Source organism: Nelumbo lutea, chromosome 5 (genome assembly GCF_056320005.1).
Source record: "Nelumbo lutea isolate HS-2025 chromosome 5, American lotus-T2T, whole genome shotgun sequence".
NCBI lineage: Eukaryota > Viridiplantae > Streptophyta > Magnoliopsida > Proteales > Nelumbonaceae > Nelumbo > Nelumbo lutea.
The window spans coordinates 10790026-10803168 of NC_142688.1; the positions used below are offsets into that span (position 1 = coordinate 10790026).

Sequence of the window (13143 nt, forward strand, 5' to 3'; positions counted from 1 at the left end):
CCGACTCCCCCGACAACCAAACACCGGGACAATCGTCTGGTGTTGAATTTGAAGGTGCCAGCTAGTCTCATGGTGGAGTCTCTCTGTCTCTCGCTACTTGTAAGTTGTAACTTGTAACAAACAATCCCGCCTTCACCAAGTTCCTACCACCGTCGTGTAGCCCTTTTGTGGTCAATGGATGTTATATGAAAATACTTAAATTCCCATATTGTCCTTCTCTGTAGAGGTGGTAGGTGGACCCACGTTTCAGCCCAATCATAGCCATTCCCACCAATACCATCAGTCCATCACCAAGTGACCAACGCCTTCACACTTCATACTTTTTTTTATTTCTTTATTTCCACTTTATATTATTACCCAAAAAAAATCTTATTTATCTTTACTTTTGGAATGGAATAAAAATGCCATCGACCAATTAATTAATTATTAAATATAAAAAGAAAAACGAAGAATCTTTAGTTCTTAACTTCTTATTTACTTGGATTGGATGGTTGATGACAAAGACATCTGCTCTTCCTCTCTCCACGGTCTCCACTTACCAACAACACCACCCGAGTCCTAACCTCATCGCCCGGAAGTACGCGTCCCTAACTCCCTCGTGGCAATTCTAGGCCGACACTTCTCTCTCTCTCTCTCTCTCTCTCTCTCTCGACATCACCTTTCGCAGAATCAAATGATCGCCTTCTGCTATTACGCTTTATAATACCCCACATATTTATTCTCCCTTGCCTTCTCTGTTTCTTGCAACGTTTATTCCGGTCAAGGGGGTGTCAGCGGTGTTCAACTTCAACCTCCTAAAATCTCTGTCCTCCCTTCCTTTTACCCCTCCCCACTATTGTTTTTTCCCTCTTATTACAGTCTTCTTCTGTACTCTCTGGTTCTGGTTGTTTCTCTGTTTGGGTATGGGTGATAGTTGATGATCCATGCATAGTAGTAAGCTGCTGATGCTAATTAGCGACGTCAGGTGAGAGCTCTAGCAGCTCCGAACTCTCTTACACGTGTTTTAGTTTTTGTACGCGGGCACCATTATACGTTTTGTTTATTTTAATTATGTTCTGCTGCTTCTCTTGTCTGGGTTCTATCTTCCTCCTCTCCCCCTTCCCTTTGACCTTAAAAACGCGCTTTCTCTGTTTTTCCTTTTCCCATTCCTTTTGATCTTAACAGAGCAGGGTTGAGTTACATGTATTTTCGAACGAAATCGTCTTTCACATATGGTCGTTTTTTGCCTGTATGATCATTTCATGCGACGCACGCTAACCAGGGTATATCCATGGATGTCTCATTGATTTGATTATGACATTAAAAAAAATTAAAAAATAATAATAAAATCAATCCTATGCTCCTTTATAATGGCCAGGTTCTTGTTCACATGCAGACGACTCCTCTCCACACACACTCTGTCTCAAACTCTGTTGATCTTGGGAGTTCTTTCTTACATTTACCTGCAACTGTATGGATTTTGGCTTCTTCTGCCATGGAGTGGTTTTTCCATAAGCTATACACCTTTCAAATCATTATTATATTGCTGCTTCATAACCTTGCATATTATGTCATTGTGTAGAATCTTGAAATCCAGACTCCAGATTCAGAGCAGAATGTTTATAAATTTTTCATACTTATGCTTTTATCTTGTGGATGAGAGATTGTGTGCACATGTATCATATCTGTTGCTGTGCACTAGCATATTGAAGTTTTGCATCATTTCTCATAAACTAGCATGCAAGTCTAGACTTGTGAGATTGTGGTTTTCGTATTGAAATATGTATACTATATAAATTTGACATGGGTGCTGTATTCTTTCTCTTTGTCATATGATGATCCGTCTCAAAACGTTTGGGTCTTAAGTAGAGAGTAGAAATTTTAGTTTCTTAATTGGTTTGCTGGTTGTAGACAATTCTTGCTTTTCGATTCATTTCTTGAACTGAAGACAAGATTGTGGGCTTCCTCTTCCATGAGAATATGAGATTGAGTTTCGACCAAGAAAAATATAGATAGAAGTCATTGATTTATGTTCGTATAGTCTATCACAAGAAGAATTAAAGCCATCGTTTTCCATAGACAAGCTTTTATGTATCTCAGGAGTTCTCAAACTGCAGAGTGAAGTTTCCTTCGTCCTTTCTCCATTGCCTAATCGGATTCTTCATGTAATAAATATATCATAAGGAACATAGACTTGCCAAAAGTTACCTCGGCAACCCACATCAACTGATTCTTACTTTATATTACTTAGATGGTGTCAAATCAACTCCTACCAGTTTCTTAGTGAAGAAGGTAGAAGATTGAGTCTTTGATATACCGCAGGAAATACACATACTGTTATTAGAAATATATTCCTCCTACAAATCAGTTTTGCTTGGACTCTTCTAAATGGATGAAGTGTCCAGGTCAAAAACTTTTCAGATTTCAAATTCTCTGTATTCTCAAGGGATACTTCTGCATAATTTTTTCCTTTTTCTCCTAGTTATACATAAATAAATAGTTAATGTACATGATGAATGCTATTTTCTCTATGAAATTTTACTCGGTAACACAGAAAACATTTTAGACCTTTATATAGTAGGCATTTAATGTCAGAATTGAGGAAAAAAAATATTGGCTAATTTTAATTGTGTGTGTGTATGTTTGTTTGCTTTGTGAAGTCAGACTTGAACATGTGCCTTAAAAATGGACCAATTGGACTTAAGTGTCCATCAAGAAATGTGATTTGTCAGAAATAGAAGGCACAATTCCTTCATTAGTGTTGTTAGGCATAAATAAGGACACGTCTATTAAGGGCATAGAAAAAATGTCGTGCTTATGGAAAACAAGTTGGATGTACTATAAAGGAAAATGTAATTATTTATGACTGTAGAGGTAATTGCTTAATCCAATGGTAGACATCTCGGACTGAAAAGCATGAGAATGTGGATTCAAGTTTGAGAGCAGCCATTTCATGCAAGAAAATGCTGAAGGTTAGGTCCATATAAAGTCCACCTCTCCCAGACCAGAATAGCAGGGATCATTATTGGGTCATGGCCCTTTTATTTATGACTCTCTTTCATGGAGGTATACATTCACCAAAAAGTCAGTGTTGCATATACATGGACACGTGAGTTGGGATCCAACGCATGTCCAAGAGTCTGACCCAGCAAGATGATAAACATGGACTCATAGACACCTCTATTGAAAAATACATACTACTAAACAATTCATAGTTTTTGAGTTCTAATATTATATACCTACACAAACTGTTGCCTTTGTTGCTAAAGCTGAGTTTGGGAAGAGTGTAAATGCAGATACGTTCAATGTAAAGCCTTGTAAACAGTATTTCTAAACCTTGTATTTGCATTGTACATATTTGTATCCATACTCTTCCCAAACTGAGCCCAAGTGCTGTTTGATAGAAAAAAAGAAAAAATCGCATTTGTCTTGTTAGACTCGGACACATTTCAGCACAACACAACATCCATTTAGTAGAGACCATGTAATACCAAAAAAAGTTCCAGAAAAGTACATTCATCAAAAATATGCTTAACTAAAAATATAATGTTCATTTTTTTCTTTTAGGCTTAGTTTTGTTTTTCTCATGAAAATTTTCCTGTTTTATTTGTATGGCAGGATTTGGTGAAATCATGGACCAGAAGACATGGCTTTGGAGGAAAAAAACATCAGAGAAGACAATTGTTGTAAGTGACAAAGCCAACCTCTTGTCAAAAGGAAAAGATGAGGAGGTAATTGGTGACCTTTTATTCAATTTATATATTGATGATTGAACTGTTCCCTTTCTGCCTTTCAACAAAAGAAAATGTTGGAAATGCAAGCAGAGCATTTTTTGCATCACATGTTATATTTTAATGGTGTTAGCGTTATACTTATATTGTTATCAATTAATACAATTTCAACTGTTACTGATAAAAAATGGTGTTATCAGTAAACTATATTGCATCCAACTATTTGATGGATTGAAGTGAAATTTGTTCCTAAAAACCCTATGCAATCACTAAGCAAACCATTGTTACACCTCAGTAAGAAAACTACAGTTTGACTTAATTGTATTCCATTCATGAATAGAGTTAAGTAAATAGTGAGATACAGAACCAGGAGAACAACATGGTTCTTTTACTGGGAGATATCAAAACCAGCATTACATGAGGGCTCAAGAGAAGGGGGAAGAAGTGTAACTTATGCAACCATTTATGTATTAAACAAGAGTTAAAGATCTAGATCTTGATTCTTCAAATCAATTAGATGCTTCCAACTACATTTTCTTTTTATTTTGTTTCTTACTTTTTTTGTCAATTAGTTGATCATACTTGGACCAATTCCTTCTTTGGTAATTGTACCAACTTTATTAATCATAATATAGTTTACCAGATAGCATCTCTAAATATGCATCTTTCTGTTATCTTGGAGAGTCATAAGGGAGGTTAGATCCCAAATGCCAATCTTGCAATAGAATTGTCCATGATGATGGAGGGAGGTTTTAATGTTTGAAAATCATATAGCTCTATATGCTTAAAACATATGTTTTTTAAGATTTCTCTCTTTTAATTTTTTGAAGGATTTTAAAAACATTATTTGATTTCAAATATAGTTAATGGCTTCATTTTGTGAGATATTTTGGATAAGGTCAAGGGCTCAAGACACTTCACGAATACATGCATGAGAGAGTTATCAAAGCCCATGAGTAATTGATGGACCTGTTATGATTATTTGGATCAAGGAATACCAATGACCAGGTCTATATAGAACCCACTAAGAGGGCTAGTGGAGAAGTGTGTCAAATGGAGAATGATGCAGCGAATCCAGACTCCTGAAACCACCAGGAGACTGAAGTTTTTTGCTTTTCCACAATATATCTATTATTTAACAGATACATCAGTCATCTTGGGGAACTTGTTTCATCCACTCTTTGAATCCAGCAGTTCAATTCAGGAACTTGTTCCATCTCTGCATATGGCAATTCTTTTTTAAAAAAAAATGACTCTATGTTTTCGAATAACTTCTTGACAAAATTATTTTGAATTCTGTTGTCATTATGACCACATATTTCCAGAATAAACTACTGGAGTATTTTGGACCAAAATATCATTGATTCAAAAATTCCTTGGTTTAAGTATATTTTGACAACCTATAAAAAAAGAGTATATTTTGACATATTAACTTCAACCAATTTGTCAGGAAATTGTGTTTCACATGTGATGAAAATTTTTGTTTTTTGGCTAGTTTCAAAATTCTTAAGAAATGAAATTTTATAATCTTCAGAAATTTTAAGGACAACCAAATGTTGTTAAAGAATGCACTCTCTTAGGGCTTAGATTCTTTGGGCATTGGTTGAATCTCTACATATGGATGACCATTGATTTTTGCTTACACTTGTAATTCCTATCAATCATTAATTTTGGAAAATTATTTATTCTATATTTTGTTTGATTGAGGACAGGCACGTGTGACAGATAAAGAAGTAGATCTAGAAAGATCTGTAAAAGATCTGAATGAGAAACTTTCATCTGCCCTCTCTGAGTGTAATGCAAAAGATGATCTTGTCACAAAGCATGCAAAATCTGTAGCAGAAGCCATTGCAGGTTATCTACTGTTGCTAATTTTTCCTTCCCAAAACTTTCTTACTTATATTCCAGTGTGTGCACTTTTTTTTCCTTAAGCATTGTTGTTGAAGGATTTTTCAGATTTTATCTTGGTCTATCTAATTGATAAATCATTCTAGGCTGGGAGAAGGCAGAAGCAGAAGCATTGTCTCTCAGGAAAGAACTGGATGAAGCTTTACAGCAGAGGATGGCTACAGAAGAAAGGTTAGCTCACTTGGATGGAGCTTTGAAGGAATGCATGCAGCAGCTACGATTTGTTCGAGAAGAACAGGAGAAAAGGATTCATGATGCTATAACAAAGACAACAAAAGAATTTGAAAAAACACGGATAACTTTAGAGGAGAAGTTAGCTGGAACAAGTAAAAGGGTTACCATGTTAGGTGCTGAGAATACTCAGTTGAGTAAGGCCCTCCTGGGAAAGGAGAAGTTCATTGATGACTTGAGTGCAAGCAAGGCTCAGGTAGAAGCTGATTTTAATGCACTAATGACTAGATTAAATTCTATTGAGAAGGATAATTCTTCTCTCAAATATGAGGTCCGCATGCTTGAGAAAGAAGTTGAGATCCGGAATGAGGAGAGGGAATTCAACCGTCAATCAGCTGATGCATCACACAAGCAACACTTGGAGAGTGTGAAGAAGATTGCAAAATTAGAAACGGAATGTCAGAGATTGCGGCTCTTGGTTCGAAAGAGATTGCCAGGTCCAGCTGCTTTGGCTAAAATGAAAAATGAAGTTGAGATGCTTGGAAAGGATCCAACTGATTTCAGGAGAAGAAAGTCAGGTTCTTCAGTGGCAGCTCAAACAATGGACTTTGTGCAAGACAATACTCCTGAAACTCCTACTAAAAGGATCAATTTCTTAATTGAACGGTTACGTGGCATGGAAGAAGAAAATAAGATTCTCAAAGAAGCTTTAAGCAAGAAAGAGAGCGAACTCCAATCCTCAAGGATCATGGGTGCACGAACAGCCTTTAAGTTATCACAAGTTGAGGCTCAACTTGGAGTATTGATGATGAAAGGTCATAAAACCATGGAGTTGGCAAGAAGTAGTCCTAGATCAAATGGACTCTCCCTTGAGTCAGTATCTGGTGTTGGCAATGAAGATGAGTTAAGCTGTGCTGAATCATGGGCTTCTGCTTTGATTTCAGAATTGGAAAACTTCAGAAATGGAAAGCCAAAGACACCATTGTCATGTAAATCTATAGGAATTTCAGACTTCAGTCTGATGGATGACTTTGTTGAGATGGAAAAATTGGCAATTGTTTCTATGGATACGCCTTATGAAAGTTCCCTTCTTTCTTCAGATGAAAGTAGTGCACTTGTGGGACCCTTAGAAACTGAATCAGGTATTTATCCTTCAGATACTACCGGTAAGGAACTAGTTCCAGTCATGGATAGTCATTCAGGCTCTGGTCACATAAATCAAAAAATCCAATCAAAGGATATATTAATTGGAAAATATCCTCATTGGCTTCAGGATATCCTCAAGGTAGTCTTGGAGCAAAACCAGGTTACACAGAGAAGCCTTAGTGAGATTCTTGAGGAAGTTAAAATTGCTTTGATAAATGTGAGTCATTCAAACAATGGTGAAGTTGTTGATGCAGGAAAAAACTTGAGCAATGCAGTAGCATCAGATCACCGACATATTAGTGCCTCTCCACCAGTGCATTCATTTGATGGACCATATGGAATGAGCAAGTCATCAAAGGAGGTCACCAACCACCAGCTTCAATCAAATCTTAACAAGTCAATCTCTAGACTTATTGAACTTATTGAAGGGATTAATCAACCTTCTTTAATGGATTATGGTACCCCTCAGATCTTAACAGAAAATGATGGGAATTCTTTGCCATATAAGAACCCAGCAACACCTACAGGCTACATAGTTCGTCTCTTTCAATGGAAAAGTTCTGAACTTGGTGTTGTTCTGCAGCAGTTTGTCCACACTTGTAATGATCTGTTGAATGGAAAAATTAGTCTTGAAAATTTTTCCGGAGAATTAACTTCAGCTTTCGAGTGGGTGACAAGCCACTGTTTCTCCCTTCAAGATGTTTCAAGCATGAGGGATACAATTAGGAAAAATTTTGATTGGGATGATACCCGAAGTGAAATTGAAAATGAAATTACTCTGAACGGTTCACTTCCAGAAGCAGATAAATCCCATTCATCTGAAGAACATCTATCAAATGGCCACAGTAATTTATCCCAAATGGAAAAAATTCAGGGTGTTCTCAAAGAAGAAAATAGGAGATTAAAGGATGAACTGAAGGACATGGAATCTGCAAAGAAAGATTTGGAAGGGAGGCTCCAGTCAGCAACTGATAAGAGTGAATCCTTGATAACTCAACTTCAGGAATCAGAAAAAAACATTGCAAGTTTACAAACACAACTAGAAATCCTAAAAGAATCAAAAGGGATTATAGAGGATCAAATCGAAAATCACAGGTTACTTAATGAAGATCTTGATACCCAGCTTACAGTTGCCAGAGTTGAACTAAAAGAGACTCTCCAGAAGTTCTCTTCTCTGGAAGCAGAGCTCGAGGATAAAAGCAACTGTTGTGAAGAACTAGAAGCAACTTGTCTTGAATTGCAACTCCAGCTAGAAAGGTACAATTTTTTTTCTTGCACGATTATGTTTTTGGAATCTGAATAAGTTTTGCTCCTACGGTGATGATTCATCTCAGGTAGCTGTAACTTTTGTTTCACAGTTTAACAAAGAAGGAATTTCCAAATCCTGATCCAGATCAAGAGAAAAAGCATCTTCGAACTGTAAGATCCCGTCTTCTTTACTTGATAGCTCTTTTGTAGTAGAGTAAATCATTTTGACGAATTGAAATGAATAGTAAAGGTTATTGTTTTACCTGTATATTTGTCCTTTCCAAGTCTAGAATATCTACCTCTGTTAAGAGATCAATTTTCTATTCTGCATCATCATCCTCATCGATGCCTTATCCCAATTATATGGGTGAGCTACATAAATCCTGTCTCTCCATTCCGTTCTATTTAAAGCCATATCCATTGTTAAATGATGGGTGCTTAGCCACTTAAATCATTTTTACTGCTTAAACCTATGTCCTTTTTGGTCTACCCCTAGCCCTTCTATCCCCTTCAACTTGCAACTGATCACTTCTTATGGGTGCTGCTGATGGTCTTCAATGCACATGACCAATTTATCTTAATCTACTTTCTTTCATTTTATCACCTATTGAAGCTAGTCCTAGGTTCCTTTGAATGATTTCATTTCTAATTCCATTCTTTCTAGTTTTTCCACTCATCCATCTCAGCATAAGCATTTTTGCAACAATTATTTTTTGGACAATGTTGTTTCTTAACCACCCAACATTCTGCTCCATACAGCATAGCTGGCCTTACAACTGTTCTATAGAATTTTACCTTTAATCTAAGTGGTATACCGGTGTTTGCCTATCACATAAATCTCTGGATGAACCACTCCATTTTTCCCATCATGCTCTAATTCTATGCATGACATCCTCCTCAATTTCTCCCTTGTTACAAATTATCAAACCAAGACAAAGGAGGAGAGTTGTGTCAGGTTGGCAGCTGGTACCAAAACCAAAACTTTTGCCAAACTTGATCATAGATCCTGATTTGTTTTTCTATTATGCATCAGTAAAAATTTTATATTTGAACTTGACAGAGTAAATAGACTTTTTAATGGTCTATCAGTGTAACTTAGTATGAACATCCGATAAGTACAGATCATATATTTAAATTGTAAACAAGGGGCGATTGCTTGGTTTAGTGGTAATGGGTTTAAGTCTGGAGCTATCACTTTGTGCCAAAAAAAAGGCAAAGTTTAAGGCCATATCCAGTCCACCCTTACCAAAACCTAAGATAGCTGGGACAACATTGGATAATGACCTTTTCTCATATCATAAACTATGAAATGCATGCCTCACCAGGGAAAAACTTTGGGCATTATCATTTAAACTTGGGTCTTATAACCTTTGGACATGTATATTGACTCGAGCAAAGCTTCCTTCAGCATGTTATAAACTAATAAATGCAACAAAGCTGTAAAGAAAAAAAATCAGATCAGAGGAAAAGTAAGATGAAGAAGAGGATGCAGAAGAAATGTCCCTAATCTATTTTCTACATGCATCAATATCTATGGGGAGTAATAAATAGGGAAAAAACATCATGGGTATATTTTAAATGAAAATATAGGAAAACACTTTTTTTTAGTGGGAAAGTTGAAAGAAACAAACAAATAAACAAAAGGCTAAATGATGGTATACTCATTGCCTTCAATTTCACATTAGCACCTTAGTGGAGCTTTGGAGGTATTGGATGACCATTTTTTAACCCCAGAAAAATCTAGAGGAGCTTGGGGCAACCCTTAAAAATTTTATTAACAAAATTACAACCTAGAGAAAATTATGGGGGGAGAGGGAAAGCATCTTCTAACTGTTACTCAGAGAAGATAGATAATTAGAGATACCATTCCCTCCCAAAGAATTGCAAATAAAATAGAAGGGGGAAGCAAAACATGGATCACAAAGGAAGAGGGAAATTCATGCCCAAATCAACCAATATTGGCAAAATCATCTGCCAGCAAGTTGCTTTCTGTGAAAATATGGATCATGGAAATTCTCAACAATTTCTAATACAGTTAGGAGGATGTTATTAATAATAAGTTAGCATGCAAGTTTTGAACTATTCTCCATCTAGATCACTCCAATAACATGCTCCCAAAAACACTGCAACACTTACTCAGAGAAGATAGATAATTAGAGATACCATTCCCTCCCAAAGAATTGCAAATAAAATAGAAGGGGGAAGCAAAACATGGATCACAAAGGAAGAGGGAAATTCATGCCCAAATCAACCAATATTGGCAAAATCATCTGCCAGCAAGTTGCTTTCTGTGAAAATATGGATCATGGAAATTCTCAACAATTTCTAATACAGTTAGGAGGATGTTATTAATAATAAGTTAGCATGCAAGTTTTGAACTATTCTCCATCTAGATCACTCCAATAACATGCTCCCAAAAACACTGCAACACTTACTCAGAGAAGATAGATAATTAGAGATACCATTCCCTCCCAAAGAATTGCAAATAAAATAGAAGGGGGAAGCAAAACATGGATCACAAAGGAAGAGGGAAATTCATGCCCAAATCAACCAATATTGGCAAAATCATCTGCCAGCAAGTTGCTTTCTGTGAAAATATGGATCATGGAAATTCTCAACAATTTCTAATACAGTTAGGAGGATGTTATTAATAATAAGTTAGCATGCAAGTTTTGAACTCCAATAACATGCTCCCAAAAACACTGCAACACATCCAGAAATTACCCAGTTTGAGCAACAAGGTTAAGACCTAAAACTCCACCAGAAGGCCCGTGTGTGTTAAGCTTAAAATTTCCTTGACATGGAGTTTCTCTCTCTCTCTCTCTCTCTCTCTCTCTCTCTCTTTGAGAAAAAAGGTAAAGTAATATACCAGCCAAAAAGCCAAAAAAAAAAAAACAATCTGCACAACAAGGAGCTGTGCAGAAATTACCCAGTTTGAGCAACAAGGTTAAGACTTAAAACTCCACCATAAGGCCGGTGTGTGTTAAGCTTAAAATTTCCTTGACATGGAGTTTCTCTCTCTCTCTCTCTCTTGAGAAAAAGGTAAAGTAATATACCAGCCAAAAAGCAAAAAAAAAAAAAAAACAATCTGCACAACAAGGAGCTGTGCAAGTGCCCAAGCAAAAAAAAAAAACAAATTTCCATGACATGGAGTATTCTCAATGAAGGAAGGTCAAGATTAGCACAATTGGTGGTGCACAAAAATACCTTAGAGTGGGGTACACCAGGACCAGAGAGTGATATTAATGTGTAATTGAACCAGTAGTATTTATTCGTTAGCCCTTGGCTAATTTCTGGTTATATTTGTCTGTTCTTCTTTGGGAGAGAAGTGGGAGAGAAGAGTTGTACAATTTACATAATAAAATATTTACCCTGTTAACAATCAAAAAAAGGAAGTTTTCTAAGAGACAAAGATATAGAAAAATTCAAAAGAAACTTATCCTCCATAATTTCAAGAAACTTTTGGCTGTTGGCAACGTTCTTCCGCATGACAGGTCAACCCATTCAGTCCCCTTGTCTTTTTGGCCAAAAGAATATTTGAGAGCGATTACTCTTTTACACCACATCCATGCTAACGTGTCATGCGGAAGAACATTCCCAACAGCCAAAAATTTCCCCATAATTTCATGCTAATACATGTATTTTGCACACATCAATTTCTTGACAATAAGAGATTGAAAAGTAATTGGTGCCAAGAAATCTCAACACCATAATCTTGTTTGTTGCCTAGACAAATTGACTGAAAAAAATTGATGGGAATGATATTTGAAAGTTTTACATATTTGTTATGTATCTCAAGTAAGTTACTAATTATGCAATGGAATAATTCCAATTGTAACAATTCAACTTTGCAGGACTGGGAGATCGCAGCTGCTTCGGAAAAGTTGGCAGAATGCCAGGAAACCATCTTAAACCTGGGAAAACAATTGAAAGCATTAGCTTCGCCTAGGGAGGCAGCTCTATTTGACAAAGTTATCCCCTCCCCTGCCACCGCCTCCAACAACAAGAACATCAACACGAACCATCGCTCCTCCCTACTTGATCAGATGCTAGCTGAGGATGATGCTGCCAAGTCTCCCAAAACCAAAGAAATCATATGCACTATGGATCCACAGAAACATCCTAGTCCACCTCCCGATTTCTTCCATGGTCCCATAGTCCCAGTAAAATCTCCAGAGAAGGCTCTGGATTCAAAGAAATCAAAGCAAAAAAATGAGACCACCACAGTTGAAACCCTTGCTATTGTGCCGATTAAGAAACGTGGAGGAGGTGCAGGTTTTCTGAGAAAACTACTATTAAGAAAGAAGATGGGTAACAGCAAGAAGACATCTCTCACTGTTGTTACATGATAACAATGAATTGGTGACAACAACAGTAGTTTCCACCTAGCAGGGTTTGGTTTTATTAACTTTTGGTGTTTGATTACAGCTTTGGAGTTTGGGCTTGGGGATTGGAAATACTGAAAGGTTAGAGAGAGAGAGAGATTCATAATGTTTGTCATTTTGCGTTGTTGGATTCCCGTTGTATATATTTTGGGTTAGGGGCCAAGACGCTTGAGAGTATTGAATCTATTCACAAAATAGTATATGATTGAGAGGAGAGAGGGGTATACGCAGCAGCCTACTTAAATGCGATTCACGTCTTTGTTGACAATTTCCTCTCGAGTAGGGCTGCAAGCCTGCAAATGTTGTCCACATTTGAATTCGAATTCGATGTGGTCAAGGGTGATCCGAATTCGACCTGTTTATAATTTGATTGAATATGGACAAACTCCATCCGATCCATCCGACATGATCAAATTTAGTTTTATTTAAATGCATGTGCTTTTATGTTCAGGCCCGATTCAGACCTGGCCCGCAATATGCATTGTATATGTAATTACATAATTAGGGTTCGACTATGATACCAGAAAAACTTTAACCAATCAACCGGTATCATGGAAGTGTAACCAACGAGTACG

At 36.8% G+C, this 13143-nt stretch overlaps 1 protein-coding gene across 8 annotated transcripts; it reads left to right on the forward strand.

Annotated features, from left to right (window-relative positions):
* The first annotated feature begins 489 nt into the window (after positions 1 to 489).
* Positions 490 to 12836, forward strand: LOC148850296 (filament-like plant protein 7). Of its 8 annotated transcripts, none has more exons than XM_088943836.1 (8): positions 500 to 964; positions 1165 to 1262; positions 1376 to 1450; positions 3598 to 3710; positions 5423 to 5564; positions 5705 to 8192; positions 8294 to 8354; positions 12038 to 12836. In XM_088943836.1, the coding sequence occupies exons 4-8, from the start codon at positions 3612 to 3614 to the stop codon at positions 12530 to 12532; spliced, it is 3285 nt and encodes a 1094-aa protein (XP_088799962.1). In that variant the 5' UTR covers positions 500 to 964; positions 1165 to 1262; positions 1376 to 1450; positions 3598 to 3611; the 3' UTR covers positions 12533 to 12836. The 8 variants fall into 8 exon arrangements, with proteins under 8 accessions (XP_088799961.1, XP_088799962.1, XP_088799967.1 ...); XM_088943837.1 differs by having other exon boundaries at positions 728 to 964; positions 1358 to 1450; XM_088943838.1 differs by having other exon boundaries at positions 826 to 964; positions 1376 to 1482.
* Positions 12837 to 13143: the final 307 nt, after the last annotated feature.